The following is a 17,503-nucleotide window of genomic DNA, read 5'->3' as shown; positions in this document are numbered from 1 at the left end:
CTGCATCGTGAGGATGCTTGGGGCAAGAGGAAGCAGCTGTCTGCCTGACTGCCTTTTCCTAAGGGACATGCTGGAGATTGTTGCAAAATAAGGCCAAAACATTCTTTTCTGATGAGAAACGTGTTTTGTTCTGCTCTGACTGTGAGGCAAGCATGACTTCCCAGCCACCCCATCGCAGCAAAGCTCTCTGGCAGCCAGCCCTCCTGCAGCATCATGCCTGACCACTGACTGACAGCAGCTTCCATCTCTCTGTGAATTATAGGGGTCTGGAAGGACTGAGGGGTGCTGATGAGCACTGGTGGGGGATGCATCGCCCTTTGTGGACCATGGACAGGCTCTGAACCCTACAGCTCAGCTCTGCTCCTTAGGGCTGGGTGCTATTTGTTGGTGTCTCTGCAGGATGCCCTGCTAATTGATGAGCTTCCCCCAGTGCCAGGGGTTGTCACTGAACGCAACAAAGTCATATCACACAGAGGACCGAAGCTTTGTGCTCTCTGGTTTTATTTTGGAGTGACTTAAAAAGATTCGGCAGTGAAGCAAGAAGCTGAGGGAGCCAACATCTCCGTGCAGCAGTTTGCAACTGGGGAGCTTGAGCCAAAAGGGGTGAACGCCAACAGCAAGACTGCTTCCATCATCTCGCCCTTTGCTGTGACGAGGTGCAGGTGTCTGCTCCTCCCTTGTTTTTCTGAGCACAAACATTACATCTGCTCTACCCTCCCTCCTCGGACCCAGTGTCTAATGACGCAGCTTCACAAAAGGGCGGTTGTCCTCCTATTGTAGCCAAAAAGCCCTGAAGAAGAGGATGGGGAAGCGCTCCTGGCGCCGAGCCGAGCTCCTCTTTGCTTACCAGCATGGAGGTGGGTTTATTACGAGGAGCCCTTCTCCATCAGCAGCGCCTGCCTCGACACCTGCGCAGCGCCCTGCTGCGTGCCCGGCACAGCTGGGCCAAACGATCACATCTGCAGGCTGCTCTCTGACACCGCGTCCCAGAGCCTATGGGAGCAAGAGGAAGCACAGCGCTGGGATGGTGGCTGGAGGAGGAACCCAGGGTGGCAGTGGGGGCTCTCAAGGCTGTTGGATGAGAGGATCCTAAAGCATGGCCACTTACTGCAGGCAGGGACCCGTGGCTGGGACACAGCGAGGCGTTGGGTCTGTCCCACACGGCAGCGGCGTGCGGCCAGCTTGGCGTAGCAGCAGGCACGGAGCAGGCAGCACCTGCAGCGAGAGTGAGAGCATGGCCCTGACACAAACAGGCTGGTAGCAGGGCTTGCATCCTCTCCTGCACTGGGCAATCTCCAGCCTGCTCCCCCTGCTCCCACACCCATCTCTTATCAGCTTCCCCCTGCAGCCTTTCACAGAACCCCAGAATATCCCATCTTGGAAGGGACCCATAGGGATCACCAAATCCAACTGCTGGCTTCAGCCTTTCTGCACACTGGCTTTCGGACCAGCCCTGCCCTGTGCTGCCATCCCATCCATTTCAGTTGGTGATCTCTGCCTCGACAGGGCTGCAGGGAAGGGTGGCCCTCACTGTCCCTAACTCCTGTTCCCCTCTTGCTGCCACTTGCTGATGCTGTACCGGTCCATGACAGCAGCTCGACCACGGCCCCATCCTGATCCACAGCCATGGGCTGTCAGGTTTCCCACAGTGCTTCCTTCCAGCCCTGGAGCAAACGTGTGCGGGTGCTTCCCACGAGCTGTGAGCATGCCTGAAGCGACCGGAAAATAGGATTTTGTGAGCGAGATAAACAAGCCCCAGGCAGCTGGAGTGGAGCAGGTTTAGCTGGGATCTCCTTTTCTGTTTCAGTTGCACTTACCGCAGGCGAGCAGCAGCGCCGGCATCAACAAGACCTTCATCTTCCTCTCACCTGCACCTGGGGGAGAAACGGGAGCTGCCCTGCCAACCTTGCCCTGCTGAAATCAGGTAGAATTCCTCCAGAGGTTGAAGGGAGGGAGGCAGGAGGGCTCCTATCCCATCGCCCACCCCCTCCAGCTCTCATCCCACCACCCCTCACACCGAAGAGAACTTGGCAGCAGCATCTCCCCAGCTCAGTTTTCCCCTCGAAGCACTAAATCACAAGGCAAGGAAAACAGTACAGCGTGCCTCCTCCTCCTCCTCCCAACACCCCGGCCCTATTTTCACTTCTGCAGTGCGTTGACCCCCAGCAGCAGCGGGGTCAGGCAGGGGTCTCTTACCAGGAAATGGCACCAGTTCCGATTCCAATCCCTTGCTGGCCGAGCGCTGCCCTGTGCCTCTGGCTCCTGCCTGGAAGTGCAGAAATGCCTCTCGCCTGTCCCCACGCTCAGTCCTGCTACGCCCCGTCCCTTGCCGGCCAAACCCACAGCCTGGTGTGACGCAGCCTGGAGCCCCTTGCTGCTGTCTGGGGACCCCCCAAGCACCCTCCCAGTGCCCCCTGCTGCTCTCTGTAGCCTCCTGCTACACTCCCACTGCTTTTTGTAACAGCTCATTACCCTCCTGCTGACTCCCAGTATTGTCTTGAGCTTTATACTGCACCCCCAGCGCTATCTAGAGACCCCCAAACACCCTCCCAGTAACCCCAGTACTGCCAAGAGCCTTCCAGTGTGCTCCCATTTTCCCCCCATTGCTCTCTAGATGCCCTCAGTGCTGCCCACAGACCCCAGGCATCCACCCATCTTCATTTTTTTGTGTCCTGGACCTTATTCTTTGAACTCAGACTTTATCTTACCCTCTAAAATACCATGTGGAGGATCTAACCATCCTGACTTTTGGTCACAAAGTCCCTTTTTGAACACCCAAGTACTAACTTTAAGGGCTTGTAATCCTGTTTGTAGGGCCCAGACTCTGATTTTTCAGTCTAGGGAGTCATTCTTCAGGTTCACAGGTTCATCTATAGGATTCAAGTCATAATTTTGAGGGCTCAGGTTTTCTTTTTTCATTCCATATTCCCATTTTGAGGGCCTGGAGCCCCACTTGAGGGTCCACAACCTATTTTTCAGCTCCCCAAACCCAATTTTATTGATCTAAAGCCCCATGTTGAGTGTCCAAAGTCTCATTTTATGAGGTGCTAGAAGAGTACTGGGTGTCTGTAGGCTGCAATGGGGGGCACTGGGATTTAATTGAAGGGCTCTGGGCAATGCTGAGGTTCAGTGGAAAGGCACTGGAAACCTTTAGGCTACACTAAGCATTACTAGCAGGGTACTGGAGGGCTCAAGACAGTAGTGAGCTGCACTGAGAGGGCATAGAGAGGTTATAGTGGGTGCTATGCAGCACTGGGAGTATATTGGGGATTTTCAGCAAGGATTGGGGTCTGCTAGGAGTGTGTCAGGAGGCTCTGCACAACACTAGGGGGCACTGGGAGCACACTGGGAGGTTATTGGGGTGCTCTGAGCGTCTCTAGGCAGCATTTGAAGGTGCTGAGAGGTTCTTGAGCTGCTCTGTATAGTGCAGGGAGGTACTGTGTGTGAGCTGGGAGACTCTGGGACGTAATGGAAGGCACTGGGAGGGCAGTGCTGGGCTGCAGCTCACAGAGGACCAAGATGATTTAAACGCATAGTTTATTTTCACATCGATTAAGTTCAACTCGAATGTGATCCATGCAGGGGCTCAGCTGCAGATGCAAAACTCATCCAAACTCAACCTGGAGAGTCTTCGCTTTGCACGTGTTCATCACCTGCACTTGCGCTTGGGGTACAGGACGTAGCGCCACTTGTAGCTCCACGTGCTCCTCTGCAGGCACAGCCCCAGGCTGCGGTCACACTCACAGGACAGCTGGGCACACCACAAATCATTATCTGCGGGCAGCACAGATTCTGATTCCATTTCATTTCATATTGAGAAGGGAAGAGCCCCGTTTTCAGCATCCCCACTTACTGCAGGTGAGGCGGCCGCCGCGCCAGCTGTACCGATAGTGCTGCTGCTTGGCGTTGCAGTGGTAGTGCTGCAGGCTGTCATAGCAGATGTCGTGCAGCTGGCAGCATCTGTGCAGGGCTCTGAGCTTTCAGCTTTTCTCCCCTGCTTCCCACACCCCTTGGATTCGAATGATAAATTGAGGCAGGGAGATTATTAAATGGGTGCTTACCTGTCTGTGGCATCTTTGGGCTGCCCTCGGCCCCCCATGCCACAGTAGCAGCCATAGGAGGAGTAATACAGCACGGCGTTTTTCCCTGTCATCTTTGTGACCACCTTGTGCAGCTGCCAGAGGCTCCCACCAGCCAACGATGAGCCTGGGGGGAAATCAGTGTAATAACAAAAACCCTTTTCTCCCCTTTTTTTGTCATCCTCCTGCTATATGGAGTCTTTCACCACCAAGTCATCCCTGCTGTGCTGGAGGGGAAACTCATCCCCAGCACAGGGGAGCTGTTATCTGGGGGTGGGTGTTATGCATTTTGAGGAGGTGGGGGTAGAGAGTGAAAGCTTGAGAAAGTCACAGCTCTGATGTCTCTGTTTGATGCAGGTGTGGCCGCCCTGGCAGCACAGCTGAGGACACTTACCCCAAGCAAACAGCACGGCCAATGCAAGGAGAGCATTCATCTTTCCTGCTGCCCTGGAAGAGGAACCCAACACCAGGTCATCCTGTGCATCCATCCCTGCTTGCAGTACAGCTCATAGTTAAGGTAGGAAATAGAGGAAGGTGTTCCTCCATCCCTGCTCACCTCGGGAAAGCCTCTGCTGCTCATTGCTGTGTGGTTGGCACGGCCCCATTTATATAGGGCTTGCTTTCACTTCCACAAACCTTTTGTGAGATGCTCAGCTTGTCCAGTTCTGCGAGTGGGGCTTTTCTGTAAAGGAGAAGGCACTATCCTTCCCCTTTACGTGAATGCAGGAAATCCCCCCGCCCCCATTCATACCAGCAGTGATGCCAATAAAGCTGCGTCACTTCCAGTGCAGGAGGAAGGCAATGCACTTTGCCCCAGCCCTGGCAGCTTGGGGGTGTTTTCCTCTGCCTTACCAGCCCTGCTGGTGCTGTACTGTGGAATAATCAGCCCTGATTCGGGATGTTTAAATCTAAGCCCTAAAAAGGGTTAGCAGGGGGCAAGTAAGCCTTGAATACTGGCAAAAAACAGCTTTCCTGATACACTGCATTGGGATGATCCCCTGGCTGTCAGAATAGGTTTGCTCTGCATGTTGGCTCTGGGAGTGAGTTCAGGGAACAAAGAGGGGGATGTTGGGAGAAGTAACAACCCCAGGCTCACTGCAGGGAAGTTCTATTGACAAACCCCAGGGAGTTTTAGTGGGTGGCATGTGCTGGTCCCCATTTCTCAGTGCTGGGGGACAGACCCATCTCACAGCAGTACAACAGCAAAACACCACAGAGTATTTTTCACACCTTTTATTCAATTCCTTTTTCCTTTGGCTGGAAAACAAAATCAGTTGAGAAAAGAGAGGAGGAAGGGGAAAGGATATTGCTTTTGGAGAGCTGGGGATCTCCAGCCATAGCTTGTGCCCTGCTCACCCTGTGTGTCACCTCGCCAGGAGGAGGAGAGGGGGAGCAGCCCCTCTCAGCACCCACATCACCCTGCCCTTCCCATAGCAATAAGGCACTCAAAACCAGCAGACACTGTGTGGATTTCAGCACTGGAGCTTGCTCCCTTTGCACCTCAGCTTGAAGTAGAAGCGGTAGAACACGTTGTAGGAAGGCAGGGCGCTGGCAAAGCACGAAGCCACAGCCTTGTCACACAGGCAGATCTCTCTCTTGCACCAGCTCTGCTCATTACCTGCAGGGGACAAATACAATGCTTTACCCCAGTGCTGCTGTGCCATGGCACACCATCCCTATGTGCTCACTGCCACACCAGGCAGTTTGCTCCCTGCCACTCACCACAGGTAATGTTCCCATTGGTGACATCAAATTGGTAGGGGGTTATCAGGGGGCTGCAGCCGCTCTCTCTCAGCCTCCTGTAGCAGCAGTCATGGGCATGGCAGCAGCTGCAGGAGATGTGTTAGAGGTGAGGGAAGCACCAGCCCCAAATATAAGGTGACAGAGAGGAGCACACAGCCCCACAGCAGCATGATTTTCCAGGTACTCACCTATCAGTGGGGTCCACTGGGGTCCCTCTGCCCCCGATGCCACAGAAGCACCCATACCAGCTGTAGGTGAGCAAGGCGCTCTTCCCTGTGGTCACTCTGATCATGCTCTCCAGCTCCAACACACTGCTATGTGCCAGAGGCAGCCCTACAAGGAGAGATGGGGGGACAGAGTGCCACCAGCATGGCCCATCACCCAGCCCCACACAGCAAAATGGCAAAGCTCAGCCAAAAGATGCTCAAAGCTCATGAGATTGTATGGTTTACATGCAGGAAAGGGGGATGTGAGACCCCCAGCCTCACCAACTCACCACAAGCCAGCAGCAGGGCGAGCAGGAGGTTCCTCATCTTCACAGTGGAGAGATGGCGAGCAGCACCTGGGGCTGGTGATGAAATGGGGGCAATAAAATCCCACCCACCCCTCCCTGCAGCTCTGAGGCTTGGCAGGTTTGCTTTATATGGATAGAAAGGGGGAGAGATCCACCCCCTGCCCTTTGTTAGTGCCCCATCCTCCCCCTTTACATGATACCATGAAGCCTTGCAAGTGGTTTGTGCCCCAATGTGGATGGATATAGTACAAACATGGTGCTGCAGCCTTGGCAGTGCAGTTTGTGGGTGCTGTTAGCAGCTTGTTGGTTGCTCTTTGGTTTTTCCCTTGCAGTCTAACCCAAATATGGAACAACCAAGTGCATGGGGGGGAACCTGAGGCTTCTCAAAGGCTCTGCAACATGAGGCCATGTGCAAAGCAGGCTTGAAATCAAGGCAGCCCTATGGGAGATGCCTTTAGAACAAGGCTTATCGAATCACTACGTGATGCAAAGAGATAACATACAATGGTCGCTATCGCTGCTGAGGAGCCATGAGGCCCAGAGCAAACAGGCTCCATTCATCGGCACTGCTCCACCCTTGGTAACTCAGTGCCCTTCAAAGCCATCAGTGCGATGCTTTGTGTGCACAGTGATGGGGTGAGGATGGAGGGAGCTGAGCTGATCTGATCCCACCCTGCCCCATATCAGGGCCTTGTATGGAGCCACTGGGATGGGGTGGTGGATGTGTGTGCTGTGTGTGGCTCTTGAAGGGGTTCTCAGCCCAATGGATGGGTATGGGGTTCATGCGCCCAGTTCTACCCAGTGGTTGTTGCTGTGGGGCTGTATGGTCGCCTTGGTCACTTTTGGGGTTAAAACAGCAAAGTTTGGGTAACATGGCGCCCGGAGGACTGCCGTAAGGGGGCGCTCTACCCAGCGCGGCCGCTCCTCTCGATGGTGGCCGGAAGTGGAGTGATCGCCGTGGTAACGCGGCTGTGTTTACCGGGCGGCCCCGGGGTGGAAGGTGTGAAACGGCGGGACCGGGCCGTGGGGCGGGGAATGGGGGTCAGCAGTGAGTTGTGGGGATGGGGGATGGATGTGGGGCAGGGCCGGGCTCAGCTGTGGGGCTGGGGGCTGCATGTGGGGCAGGACTGGGTTCAGCTGTAGGGCTGTGGGCTGGATGTGGTGCAGGATTGGGCTCAGCTGTGGGGCTGGGGGCTGGATGTGGGGCTGGACCGGGCTCAGCTGTGGGTCTGGGGGCTGGATGTGGGGCTGGACCGGGCTCAGCTGTGGGGCTGGATGTGGGGCAGGGCTGGGCTCAGCTGTGGGTCTAGCTGAGGGGCACAACGGGCTCAGCTGTGGGGCTGGGGCACTAGAGGCTCAGCTAGGAGCTGGCCTGCACTGTGGGGCTGGGGCTTACCCCACAAAAGGGGCCCACTGCTGCCCCACGCCATGGGTACGCAGCACTTTGGGCTCCTATGGGTGCTGCCCTGTGGGTTCAGCCCTGTCCCAACCCTGTGGAGCAGCTCAGGCACCCAAAGTTAAACTGCTCTGTGCTGACAATCCATGCAGTGCTGGGGGGGTTGGAGACCCACGCTTGGATGCATCCCACTGTGATGGCTGCACAGTTTGGTTGTGCAGTGTGTAACCATGTATATAAGTGATGCAATGCATTTAGGGTTTCCTCTTTGTTGCCTTGGAGCGTATTTGTTGGCAGGAGGAAATCAAACACTCCCCCATGTGAGTGCAGTTGTTCAGAGCAGTGTGAGCTGTGCTGCTCTGCAGAGCCCTGGGATGGGCATTGAATACCCAGGCTGGGTCAGGGTGCAGGGGTTGTTCCATTCCTTCTGCTTGTTTTGGGCAGATTTTGTAAGCAATCTGTGCACCTATATTGGTGTGGATCCCATTGCCTCTGGTCACGGGATTCAGACAGTGACACATTGGATATTTGTTATTAGATGACATGCAGCACAAAATCATCAGGGAGATTAAGGCCATTTCAGGCCGTTTACTGTAACTTTTCATTCTGCTTTCCCACCTGCAGGTGTGTTGGGAAGCAATGGCCACAGCAGCTCTGCTGAACCCAGTCCCACTTTGCAGCTCCTTCCCTTCCAGCACTTTGGCCGTCTCTGTCTTTCAGCCAAACTCCATCACCATGCACATGACCCGGCCAAAATCTGCCAAGGGCCGCACAAGGTCGGCCTTCAATTACTCTGGGACCGCGGGCACTTCTCCTTGTGCAGTGCCATCATCACCAGCAGCTCCACGTGACTTACAGAGCAGCCAGAGGGCACCAGCTATGAAAGCAGTGTTCCCTTCTGGCCACATATCCCCAGGGGAGATCCCTGAGCTCCTGCAGCAGGTCCCATTACGGAGCTCGTCCTCCCTGAACAAATACAGAGTGCTCCCCTCCATTGGCCGCAAGGATGTGGAAGGTGCAGCAGAGCAGAGCAGCCATATGGGTGTGATGGGTGCGAGCTGTGGGCAGGAGAATGCCCCAAAAACAGCAGCTCCTTCTGGAGAGCAAAGATCTGCCTGCAGGGCACCAGAAAGCCATGTCCATAATGAAGAAACCTCTTGTGCTCCTGAGAAGCCAGGAAGGAAGATGAGGCAAGAGAGCCCTTTGTTATCGACTCTCAGTTTGGAAGAACCGCTTCAGAAAGAGTCTTGTTTGCTGCTTGCTATTCGGTCTCCCTCCGGTCAACGATTTGAACATCACTTCAAACCCACCGACAGTCTCCAGACGGTCGTTGCTATAGCAGAACACCAAACAGCCACCAAATACGAATGCTGCAGCATTGAAACCACAGAGGTACCCAGACGGAGCTTCCGTGACCTCAGCAGGTCCCTGCAGGAGTGTGGGATCCCCCACATGTCTGTGCTGTGCATCCGGCAGGCTGAGCAGCAGGACACCGACCTGTAGGCGTGGGCTGAGCACTGGAGCAGCCTCATCTTCTTCATCTTTCCCTAAGTTCCCTTGAAGCAGAGTCGTGGATACCAAAAGCACGTATTGAAGTGCTACTTCAAGCGTATCCACCTCGACCGACTGCGTGGACAGTGTCTTTAATCCACAAGTTACTTGAGTGCCACCAACTTTGGCTTTTGAAATTGACAGTTTCCTTCTTAGATGTTGGTTCTGTTCTTGGAGCAGGAACTTTCTGTGGCCTCTTCTCTGTTTCAAAGAGGTGCCACTTCCCAGAGGGGATCACCCACTTGGGAAGACAGAAGCAGAACTGTTTTACTCTGTAAAACTCAGCTGGATTGTGGTTGTATTGGTGAGCAATGGGATTTTCTCAGTTTTTCTTCTCTTGTTTGATGACTGGTAGTTAAGAGGAGCTGGACGGTCAAGGTGGGATGTTGCAAAATGCTTTATTTAATGCTTGTATGTTGAAATGAGTTAGTCCTCAGGCCCAGCAAATGCTGCTGTGGGAGGGTTTTTCTGCTTTTAATTCTGTGTTAATTGGCTTTGACTGAGGAATTGGCTCACCTAGTTTTGTTTTACTGAACCAACGTGGCTCTTGCAGAGTTGTTTTGTCAAAAATGGCGAGTAGGGCAACTTCATGTGTTTGTGCTGTAAAGAAATGGACAGCTTGCCACACAGCTGAGCTCATTTATAACACTGCAAGGCAAAACCCAGGCTTTTCAGCTCAGCACAATTCCAGAGCAGCTCACAAGAGCAATAACAGTAGAAAACTCATCTTGGTATCAACCAAGAGCATTGAATTTCATTCCAAAGTCAGTGTTCAGGGCTGCAGGTCTCAGCTGTTGGTAGCCAGCTGTAGCAATGCCAGTGTCTTCAGGGAGAGCAGACCTGGGATGCTTTCATCAGACCTTTCACAGCTGCTCTGTTATGATACTTAAAGCAGCTTTGAGAACGTGGATGGTTCAGGACAGCGGATGTGGCTGGTAGAACAGCACAGCAGTGTTAACACGCGGGGACTGGTGCCTGGTCAGTGTATGTGGTGTCACTTCTGCTGTCAAAGAGTATTTTCATACAGTGTGGTGGGTGAAAAAAAAAATCAATAAAACCTTTTCAGCTAAAAATTGAACTGGCAATGATTTCTGTTCGCTGGATGTTCGGCATCCTCTTCAACAAGCAGTGTCACTCAACTGAAGGCGATTGCTCCGGAGATGGCCTGGATCAAACAGCTCAGCCCTCCAACCAGCCCACATGGACTGCAGTGACTCCAAAGAAGCGTCTAAAAGCACATTGAGTCTCCATCTATGCAAACACAGAGCAGGAAGAAGCTGCAGCTCCTGTTTTCCCCCCCTGCCCTTTGCAAACAGGAGGCGAAACATCACTTTGAGATGTTCCTGCATAGAAAATGGATCAGAAAATGGGCACCTCCTTACCTACAGCTCTTCACCAACAAGGCATTAAGAAACAAAGCGGAGCCATCAGTCGGTATGTGTTCTTTATTCCAATTAAAAGTACATTAGAAACAGCACACAGGCCCAGCAGCAGCTTCCATGACAATTCAACTCACTGCTGTCACGAGGTCGTTCAGCTGTACCACGAAAGGAGGTGATTGCAACAAGTCTTCCACTCCGCACGCAAGCACTCACTCACCTGCCACTTTAAATAGGTTTCCAACAGAATAAAAATAGATACACCCCAGAATACAAAAAGAGTTTTAACAGATTTTTTTTTCTTTTTTTTTTTTTTCTTTTTTTTTTTTTCCCCCACTAAATCCTTTATACAAATCGATAAAAGGGTGCACAGGTTTCCTAAAATTTTAGGTACATTTTTAAACGAGCCTCTGGTTTGGTTTGATTTATTTTACTTGGTAAAAGGATCCACGTTCCTGTCTTTGAACAGAATACGACGGGCCAGAATCGCAGAGTAAATTCCTAGTTTTAAATTGACAATGTACATGTATCTGTTTGGAAGTGATTCCTGCACCGAGTGGCAGCCCGGTGGCTGCTCATGTGCGTCCCCCAAGAGCTGTGTGCCACTAAAGCTGGAGCTCAAGAGCCTCCACCCTCCTGCAAACCAGGCTGGGGGTGCAACCTGCAGGTTTCCCTGTGTGCTGCAGTGCTCCCAACCCAACCCAAAGCCACAGAAGTTGCTGCTCGTCCCCTTCCCTGGCGTGGGTTGCCTTGAGGCAAAGGCATGGCTGAGCTGCACCGCGGGCACAATGGAACCCTCTGATCCTGAAGCATCCCATCACAGGTACAGTGTTTCTAAAAGGGGGTTGTTGTTTTTCTTTTGGTCAATACACGCTGTTAGGATTTCTTTTTGTTATCCATTTTGAAAGCCAGGTAAATACTTCTATGATTGGTCAGTGAAATCCAGCAGTTCTGTATACATGATTCACGCAGCAGCATCTCAGAACCAGCACTGCCTGCCTGAAGGTGGCTGACCCCCACTCCAATGGATGCTAGCATTTGACAGAGGCAAATTTATTCAGAAAACTAATTAATACAGTTCCCTCCACACCATCCCTCCCTCCCCCCTCAAGTAGTTTGGCAAGGTTAAATGCTTCAGGTGAACTTCTCGAGCGCTGACTCCAGCACTGTCACCACTGCACAGCGGCTGTTCTAACAGATCAAGGACTAAGTAAAAAGAAAGCACTGCCCAGCAAAAGCAACACGGCACCTGTGTTAGAGACTCTGATTTACTGGAGACCCCCCCCTTGGGACAATTTACCTAATGAGAAGCTGGGCAAATCCATCATTAAGCCAGAAATGAGTCTTAAGAACTCAGGGGAGCATCAAAGAGAGTGACATCCTATTCTGTACAAGTTGAGTTTTTAGCCAAAAACCAGCTGCCTTGGTTTCCTTTCTATCTTCTTTTTGTCTTTGAACAGATCGTGTTTATGCTGAACTTTGCTTCAATTAAAAGCAATAAAGCTTTTTGTCCCCCTTCCCTCCCTCCCACAGATTAGTTTTCAGTAATTACACGTTGCCCACTCACGGCAATTTGACTTCTTAGCATTCAAAAGATCTCCCCCATTTTAAGGCTAGACTAAGAAATGTTAAAAGCTTCTGTAAACATTTCCTCTTCCTCCCCCCCCCTTTTAGTTGCACATCTGAAAAGTCCAACTGCAATTTGTAAGATGAGGTAATTTTTGTGTACTCGTATCTTAGGAGTCCTCTTCGGGACGAGCTGAGAGGCGTGCCAATCTGAACGCTGATCCAATTGGAGTGGGAGAGCTTCCACAGCAGGTTACGCAGCGGTTCCAGCAGCTGTCCTTCAGTTAGTTATCTTCTCAATTTCATCCAAGTCGTCGGTATCCAATTTGTTGATCTTTTTGCCTGCGAAAGACAAGAAATGAGTCAGCCACCACGTCAGGGAGCAGCAAAGGGAAAGCTGCTTCCTCCTGAGGAGTGCAGCAAACAGCCGTCAGTCAGATCTGCTCACATCTATAGAAACCACATCTAATTCTAGGGGACAAAAGCCACGTACTGAAGTGTTCCTGGATCCTGTTGAGGATATTCATGCTGTGCTTGCTGTCCACCATGTTGATCGCCAGCCCTCGCTTGCCAAAGCGACCCGTGCGCCCGATGCGGTGCAGGTAGGTCTCGTTATCTGGATTTCCATCCTTATCCACAGGAAGGTCAAAATTGATAACAACAGAGACCTGCTCCACATCGATCCCTGATAAAAGAAAGCATCGGATGCTGTGATTTAAACCATTCTGTAGCAGGAACAGCCTCCTCTGGCCTGACCCGTTGTGTGTTTTGGTCAGTCTCCAACAGATGCTCACAGCTGCTGTGTGGTCACCCCCAGACTGAATGAAGCCAGTCTCAAAGTCTGAAGTAATACAAGAAGAAGCAACAACCAGCCCACAGAACCCATGAGTGCAGCTGGAAAGGGACCTTCTTCACAAGATACTTCTGGGGTACTTTGACAAACAAGCCATCCAGCTATTAGCCCAGAGCATGGGCTAATGAAAACTGCTCAGAGTCACTTTAGGACCCTCATTTGTCCAGTGTGGAACTCGAGGATAGAAATGCTTTCTGCCAGCAATGCTAATGAAGAGCTCCTGGCCCAGCTCTGCCTTGCCTTACCTCTGGCACACACGTTAGTGGTCACCAGCACCTTTTCCTTGCCCTCGCGGAAGCGCTCGATCACTGCAGCTCTCTGTTCCACCATCATTTCCCCACTGAGCAGTGCCACCTGGTGGCCTTCCTTCGAGAGCTCTGCCGCCAGCCAGCCGGCCGTCTTCCGGGTCTGAAACACAAAGCAGAGCCTGTCTTTGCAAAGAAGTTCTACTCCACTTGACAAGCGAGACCTGCGTGATGTACATACACTGAAATCTCAGAACCATCGTCAAGAAAACAAAACTACTCAGCTCGGAAAGGGGCAGCATTTGAGGAGAAAGAAGCTGGGAAACCCAATATAGGCCCTACATGATGTTGAATTAAACTGCTTCCATTTGGTTTCCTGAACTCTGACACTGTCTGACATCTTCCCCATCCCTTCCTTGGGTTCCATTGTGAACCTAGCCAACAGGGTTGCTGGAAGTAACTATCCCCAGAAGGACTCACGTGGCAGAAGACCATGGCCTGGGCAATAGTGATAGCGCCGTAGATATTACAGAGAGCACGGAACTTCTCATCTCTGCTATTGCACAGCACGTAATACTGCTTAATAGTGTCCAGTGTCTCCTCCTCTCGCTTCAGTTTGATAATGTTTGGGTCAGGAACAACTTTTTGAGCAAATTTCCACACAGAATCTTCAAAAGTGGCTGAGAACAGAAGCATCTGGCAGTCCCTGGGGAGCATTCTGCAAGAGAAGAGCAAAGTGGGCAGCATTCCCACACAGCACCCTGGAATCTCCTTGCTGGGATGGACACTACAACCTCAGAGCCAGATCAGTGCTATAGGTATTGTTATAATCTCATTGCTTTGTTGTGGAAGTGTCCAGAGAAGAACGTATCCCTGTTGCCCCTATGTTACACCTGCAATACTTACCTCTGAATGCGGATGCTCTGATCCTGATGGCCCTGGGTTGCTATCATCACATCTGCCTCATCCAAGACGAACACTTTGATTTTCTTGGGATCGATGAACTTCAGTTTGGAGCACCAGTCCAGCACAGTGCCAGGTGTGCCAATGACAATCTGCTCCGAGATCTTCTGACCTCTCTCCACTGTTGAGACAGAAAGCCACACATCAAGCTCTGAGATCAGTGTAACTCATAGCAGTGCTGCATTTCACCCAAGGAAAATCCTTTTCGTTTGCAGTCTGTTGGTGGTCTTTCAGCTTACTCACATTTATTGCCTCGGACAGCATATGCAAGCTTCAGCTCTGGGTAAAACTTCCCCATCTGTTCGATCACCTTTCCTGTCTGAAGTGCCAGCTCGTATGTTGGGGAAAGGCACAGGCACTGAGGGGACAGAGGAATAATGAGCGTGACATAACCAACACCAACAGGAGATATTTAAGGAAAGAATTCAGGCCTCAGTAACGCTGCTCAACTATCTCACACAAGGAGACTGGATTTAAAAAGCCTCAACAGAAGCCCAAGGCCCTTCAGTAGGGGTTACTGCACCACTGCAAACCCCCATAGAAGGGCTCAGCTGTGCTACAACCCACCTGTGGGTACATGGGAGCCAATACCCACCTGTGGGTACTTGTTCCCAGGTTCCACACGGCTGAGCATGGCGAGGACGAAGGCGGCTGTCTTGCCAGTACCAGACTGAGACTGTGCGATCAGGTTCTGCGGGCTGCTGTGACACAGAGCGGGGTTCAACATCAGCATGAGCTCAGGAAAACACCCCACAATGCCATTCCCACAGCTCTGAGATGGGTCACTGCTCCGTCCTTCCCCTACAGCCCCAACGCTGTCCTCCCATCCCAGCAATTATCTTTCAGCCCTTTCCTACACTGGGAGGAAGAAAAAAGCACGTGTACATACGGTTCAGCAAGCATCATGGGCAGGGCGTTCTCCTGTATCTTAGATGGTCTGTTGAAGCCCATGGCATAGACTCCTTGCAGGAGCTGTGGTTTCCTGAAAACAGAGGGGTTCTCTGTTAAGCTTTGCCTTGGAATATCTTAGAGGCAAACAGCTACACCATCCCCATGGGCAAGAAAAACCTTGCAGCCAGACCTCGAGCAGCAATGTCTGCATCCCTGCAGGGATTGCACTGCTGCATAACCACCATCAGTGGCAGGAGGCTGCAAGCAGCAGCACAGCGCTCTTTGGAACAGAAACTTTACCAAAAAGCAACTCTCAATTTACTGCATTCCTGCTTTTCAGCACAGAAAACCTTATATCACAGCTCCAGAAGCTGCTGCTGTGCTTCTTGCATGTTCTAAAGCAGCTTTCCTGGCCATCCTGGAATAGAGGCCACTAATCTTGTCCACTAATCCAACCTGAAACTCAGGTCATGATGGCAGTGAGCTGACGGCCTCCAAGCTGTAAGCAATGCTCCATTCAAAGCAGGTTGCACTTGTTCTGTCCACCACTTCCCACTGCTCAGCACAACAGGCTGCTTGAAAAGATGGTATCACTTTCAGAGGGCGGCTGGAACAAAAGCCCTTTGAGAGGTAACCTTGCACTGCTCAAGGACGCACCAACCCCAGCTCTGACACAGTTGCTAAGGCTGCACCAAGCCACAACACAGGGCTCAGTTGGCCTGGCCGCCTCATCCCTGACTCCCCCGGACTGTTTTGCCTTCTGAAAGACAAGAATTAGTCCGACAGACTCTATAGGAGCTCTGCTTTTTGGGATACATCCAGCCACTGAGGTTAAAGAAGCAGAACAACACCAGCGTGAAGTCACACCAGGTCTGTTTTCCCTTGCAACAAAGCAGCAAAGCTGAGAGATATGAGATCACCCCTATGATCAACAACAACCCCACACGGCCACCTCTTGGCACACGAATCCATCACACACAGCCCCGTTTGGCACTTACAGGTGCAGCTCCTCGAAGGACTTGACAGAGTAGAGCGGTGAGTTGGGGTCCCTCTGCAGCACCTCCACCTGGTTGGTGGTGTCCACCAGGTTGCTGCGGATCAGTTTGTTCAGCAGGGACTGGGCAGCTCGGTCCTCTGCCAAAAGGGAGGTGGATAAAACATCACAAGGCATCGCTTCTGATGTGATGCTGCACTACCCAAGGAAGGAAAGACCCAAATTTCCCCACAGACAGTCCAGACTTCCTGAATAGCAGGACATCCCACAGGTCTACACTTCACATTGAGCTGCACAAAGTGAAGCTGGTGGAGTTTTAAGGCTGAATAGAGACTTTGGGGCTGAACTGATTTAAGTTACTATGGGAAGCAGGGCTGAACTGTCTGCTGACATGGAAGCTTTTAGGGTTTTTCATACCACCATTAAGGCTGGGAAGAGCAACAACCCACTGATGAAAGCAAAGCACAAGGAAACAGCACTTGGGTGGGTTCCAGTGCCAATATAATAAGGGTGAATGGGATCAGAATGGAATCCAATAGGGTTACACGTAGGGCTTCCCCTATAGATCCACATCCCGAAGGATGTGTGCTCACCCACCTTTCTCCTCATCCTCCGTCCTCTCCACGTTGTCGTCCGCCTTCAGCACGGCCCCTATGGGGGAAAAAAGGCGAATTTTAGGCCTGAAAACGGCAAATAAGAGCCCAGCCCTCCCCCCACCCCATCGCTCACCATTGGCGTCGGGCTTGGCCTTCTCCTCCTTCAGCTGCAGAGAGCTCAGCTGCAACAAGGGCACACGGTGAGCCCGGCTGCGGGGCAGGGCAGGGATGGAGGAAGGGGGTGTGTGTGTATAGGGATGGGGAAAGGCCTCACCGACTCCGCCGCCGCCTCCTGCTCGTCCACGGCCAGGGCCCACGAGTCGGTGGCCATGGCCGGGCCGGGCCGCGCCGCCAGCACCGCAATGGCGCCGGGCAGCGCTCCGCATCCGGGTGGAGGCGGTGACACCGGCACTATGGTTCCGGGGGAGCGAGGTTCCGCCGAGATGGTGGGTTTAGGGTCAAGCAATGCCCCCCCATACAGTGCCCCCATACACCGCCCCCCATACACTGCCCCCCATACACCGCCCCCCATACACCGCCCCCCATACACTGCCCCCATACACTGCCCCCCCATACACTCCCCCATACACTGCCCCCATACATTGCCCCCCCATACACTGCCCCCCATACACTGCCCCCCCCATACACTGCCCCCATACACTGCCCCCATACACTGCCCCCATACACCGCCCCCCATACACCGCCCCCCATACACTGCCCCCATACACTGCTC

At 52.5% G+C, this 17,503-nt stretch overlaps 5 protein-coding genes across 20 annotated transcripts; 1 reads left to right on the top strand and 4 right to left on the bottom strand.

The window, feature by feature from the left end:
• Positions 1 to 484: 484 nt before the first annotated feature.
• On the bottom strand, positions 485 to 2,289 carry PLA2G2E (phospholipase A2 group IIE). 8 transcript variants are annotated; one of them, XM_085508987.1, is made up of 6 exons: positions 2,197 to 2,289; positions 1,818 to 1,914; positions 1,580 to 1,709; positions 1,109 to 1,215; positions 848 to 993; positions 485 to 790 (listed from the first exon to the last, which is right to left on the bottom strand). In XM_085508987.1, exons 2-5 carry the CDS (start codon positions 1,855 to 1,857, stop codon positions 887 to 889), a joined length of 384 nt encoding a protein of 127 aa, XP_085365113.1. In that variant the 5' UTR covers positions 1,858 to 1,914; positions 2,197 to 2,289; the 3' UTR covers positions 485 to 790; positions 848 to 886. The 8 variants fall into 8 exon arrangements, with proteins under 8 accessions (XP_085365113.1, XP_085365114.1, XP_085365116.1 ...); XM_085508988.1 differs by having other exon boundaries at positions 485 to 771; XM_085508990.1 differs by having other exon boundaries at positions 1,818 to 1,874.
• A 1,231-nt stretch (positions 2,290 to 3,520) lies between these two features.
• Positions 3,521 to 4,868, bottom strand: LOC107323345 (basic phospholipase A2 Cdr-13-like). Of its 7 annotated transcripts, none has more exons than XM_015882322.3 (5): positions 4,636 to 4,868; positions 4,474 to 4,526; positions 4,062 to 4,206; positions 3,854 to 3,960; positions 3,521 to 3,774 (listed from the first exon to the last, which is right to left on the bottom strand). In XM_015882322.3, exons 2-5 carry the CDS (start codon positions 4,511 to 4,513, stop codon positions 3,650 to 3,652), a joined length of 417 nt encoding a protein of 138 aa, XP_015737808.1. In that variant the 5' UTR covers positions 4,514 to 4,526; positions 4,636 to 4,868; the 3' UTR covers positions 3,521 to 3,649. The 7 variants fall into 7 exon arrangements, with proteins under 7 accessions (XP_015737808.1, XP_085365122.1, XP_085365120.1 ...); XM_085508996.1 differs by having other exon boundaries at positions 3,521 to 3,751; positions 4,636 to 4,832; XM_085508994.1 differs by having other exon boundaries at positions 3,854 to 3,927; positions 4,636 to 4,828.
• Positions 4,869 to 5,297: 429 nt separating this feature from the next.
• LOC107323343 (phospholipase A2, membrane associated-like) lies at positions 5,298 to 6,414 on the bottom strand. Its single transcript, XM_015882320.3, has 4 exons — positions 6,319 to 6,414; positions 6,011 to 6,155; positions 5,802 to 5,908; positions 5,298 to 5,697 (listed from the first exon to the last, which is right to left on the bottom strand). The coding sequence occupies exons 1-4, from the start codon at positions 6,353 to 6,355 to the stop codon at positions 5,552 to 5,554; spliced, it is 435 nt and encodes a 144-aa protein (XP_015737806.2). The 5' UTR covers positions 6,356 to 6,414; the 3' UTR covers positions 5,298 to 5,551.
• Positions 6,415 to 7,286: 872 nt separating this feature from the next.
• UBXN10 (UBX domain protein 10) lies at positions 7,287 to 10,356 on the top strand. Of its 2 annotated transcripts, none has more exons than XM_015882312.3 (2): positions 7,287 to 7,336; positions 8,357 to 10,356. In XM_015882312.3, exon 2 carries the CDS (start codon positions 8,372 to 8,374, stop codon positions 9,233 to 9,235), a length of 864 nt encoding a protein of 287 aa, XP_015737798.2. In that variant the 5' UTR covers positions 7,287 to 7,336; positions 8,357 to 8,371; the 3' UTR covers positions 9,236 to 10,356. The 2 variants fall into 2 exon arrangements, with proteins under 2 accessions (XP_015737798.2, XP_085365110.1); XM_085508984.1 differs by having other exon boundaries at positions 7,287 to 7,384.
• Positions 10,357 to 10,713: 357 nt separating this feature from the next.
• On the bottom strand, positions 10,714 to 17,149 carry LOC107323332 (ATP-dependent RNA helicase DDX19B). 2 transcript variants are annotated; one of them, XM_015882300.2, is made up of 12 exons: positions 17,045 to 17,149; positions 16,904 to 16,952; positions 16,772 to 16,825; positions 16,179 to 16,314; positions 15,179 to 15,271; positions 14,885 to 14,990; positions 14,533 to 14,647; positions 14,233 to 14,410; positions 13,807 to 14,044; positions 13,327 to 13,489; positions 12,722 to 12,913; positions 10,714 to 12,570 (listed from the first exon to the last, which is right to left on the bottom strand). In XM_015882300.2, exons 1-12 carry the CDS (start codon positions 17,099 to 17,101, stop codon positions 12,509 to 12,511), a joined length of 1,443 nt encoding a protein of 480 aa, XP_015737786.1. In that variant the 5' UTR covers positions 17,102 to 17,149; the 3' UTR covers positions 10,714 to 12,508. The 2 variants fall into 2 exon arrangements, with proteins under 2 accessions (XP_015737786.1, XP_015737787.1); XM_015882301.2 differs by having other exon boundaries at positions 14,885 to 14,987.
• Between the last annotated feature and the right edge of the window lie 354 nt (positions 17,150 to 17,503).

Source organism: Coturnix japonica, chromosome 9 (assembly GCF_054131305.1).
Source record: "Coturnix japonica strain WE chromosome 9, WE-NBRP24, whole genome shotgun sequence".
In the NCBI taxonomy this organism is placed as follows: domain Eukaryota; kingdom Metazoa; phylum Chordata; class Aves; order Galliformes; family Phasianidae; genus Coturnix; species Coturnix japonica.
The sequence above is the reverse complement of the archived record's forward strand: the minus strand, read 5'-3'. Positions and strand labels throughout refer to the sequence as shown.

What these genes read in the sequence shown, in the direction of transcription:
- PLA2G2E (XM_085508985.1), bottom strand. Translation starts at nt 1,857, where the DNA reads ATGAAGGTCTTGTTGATGCCGGCGCTGCTGCTCGCCTGCG. An exon ending in GGCGCTGCTGCTCGCCTGCG is followed by an intron (nt 1,710 to 1,817) that starts GTAAGTGCAACT and finishes CGGTCGCTTCAG; the next exon opens with GCATGCTCACAGCTCGTGGG. An exon ending in CGAGCTGCTGTCATGGACCG is followed by an intron (nt 1,216 to 1,579) that starts GTACAGCATCAG and finishes CTCTCGCTGCAG; the next exon opens with GTGCTGCCTGCTCCGTGCCT.
- LOC107323332 (XM_015882300.2), bottom strand. Translation starts at nt 17,101, where the DNA reads ATGGCCACCGACTCGTGGGCCCTGGCCGTGGACGAGCAGGAGGCGGCG. An exon ending in CCCATGATGCTTGCTGAACC is followed by an intron (nt 14,991 to 15,178) that starts GTATGTACACGT and finishes TCTGTGTCACAG; the next exon opens with CAGCCCGCAGAACCTGATCG. An exon ending in CAGAGCATCCGCATTCAGAG is followed by an intron (nt 14,045 to 14,232) that starts GTAAGTATTGCA and finishes CTTCTCTTGCAG; the next exon opens with AATGCTCCCCAGGGACTGCC.
- LOC107323343 (XM_015882320.3), bottom strand. Translation starts at nt 6,355, where the DNA reads ATGAGGAACCTCCTGCTCGCCCTGCTGCTGGCTTGTG. An exon ending in CGCCCTGCTGCTGGCTTGTG is followed by an intron (nt 6,156 to 6,318) that starts GTGAGTTGGTGA and finishes CTCTCCTTGTAG; the next exon opens with GGCTGCCTCTGGCACATAGC. An exon ending in CAATGGGAACATTACCTGTG is followed by an intron (nt 5,698 to 5,801) that starts GTGAGTGGCAGG and finishes TGTCCCCTGCAG; the next exon opens with GTAATGAGCAGAGCTGGTGC.
- UBXN10 (XM_015882312.3), top strand. Translation starts at nt 8,372, where the DNA reads ATGGCCACAGCAGCTCTGCTGAACCCAGTCCCACTTTGCAGCTCCTTC.
- LOC107323345 (XM_032448673.2), bottom strand. Translation starts at nt 4,567, where the DNA reads ATGGATGCACAGGATGACCTGGTGTTGGGTTCCTCTTCCAGGGCAGCA. An exon ending in GGCCGTGCTGTTTGCTTGGG is followed by an intron (nt 4,207 to 4,473) that starts GTAAGTGTCCTC and finishes ATTTCCCCCCAG; the next exon opens with GCTCATCGTTGGCTGGTGGG. An exon ending in CCCAAAGATGCCACAGACAG is followed by an intron (nt 3,961 to 4,061) that starts GTAAGCACCCAT and finishes AGCCCTGCACAG; the next exon opens with ATGCTGCCAGCTGCACGACA.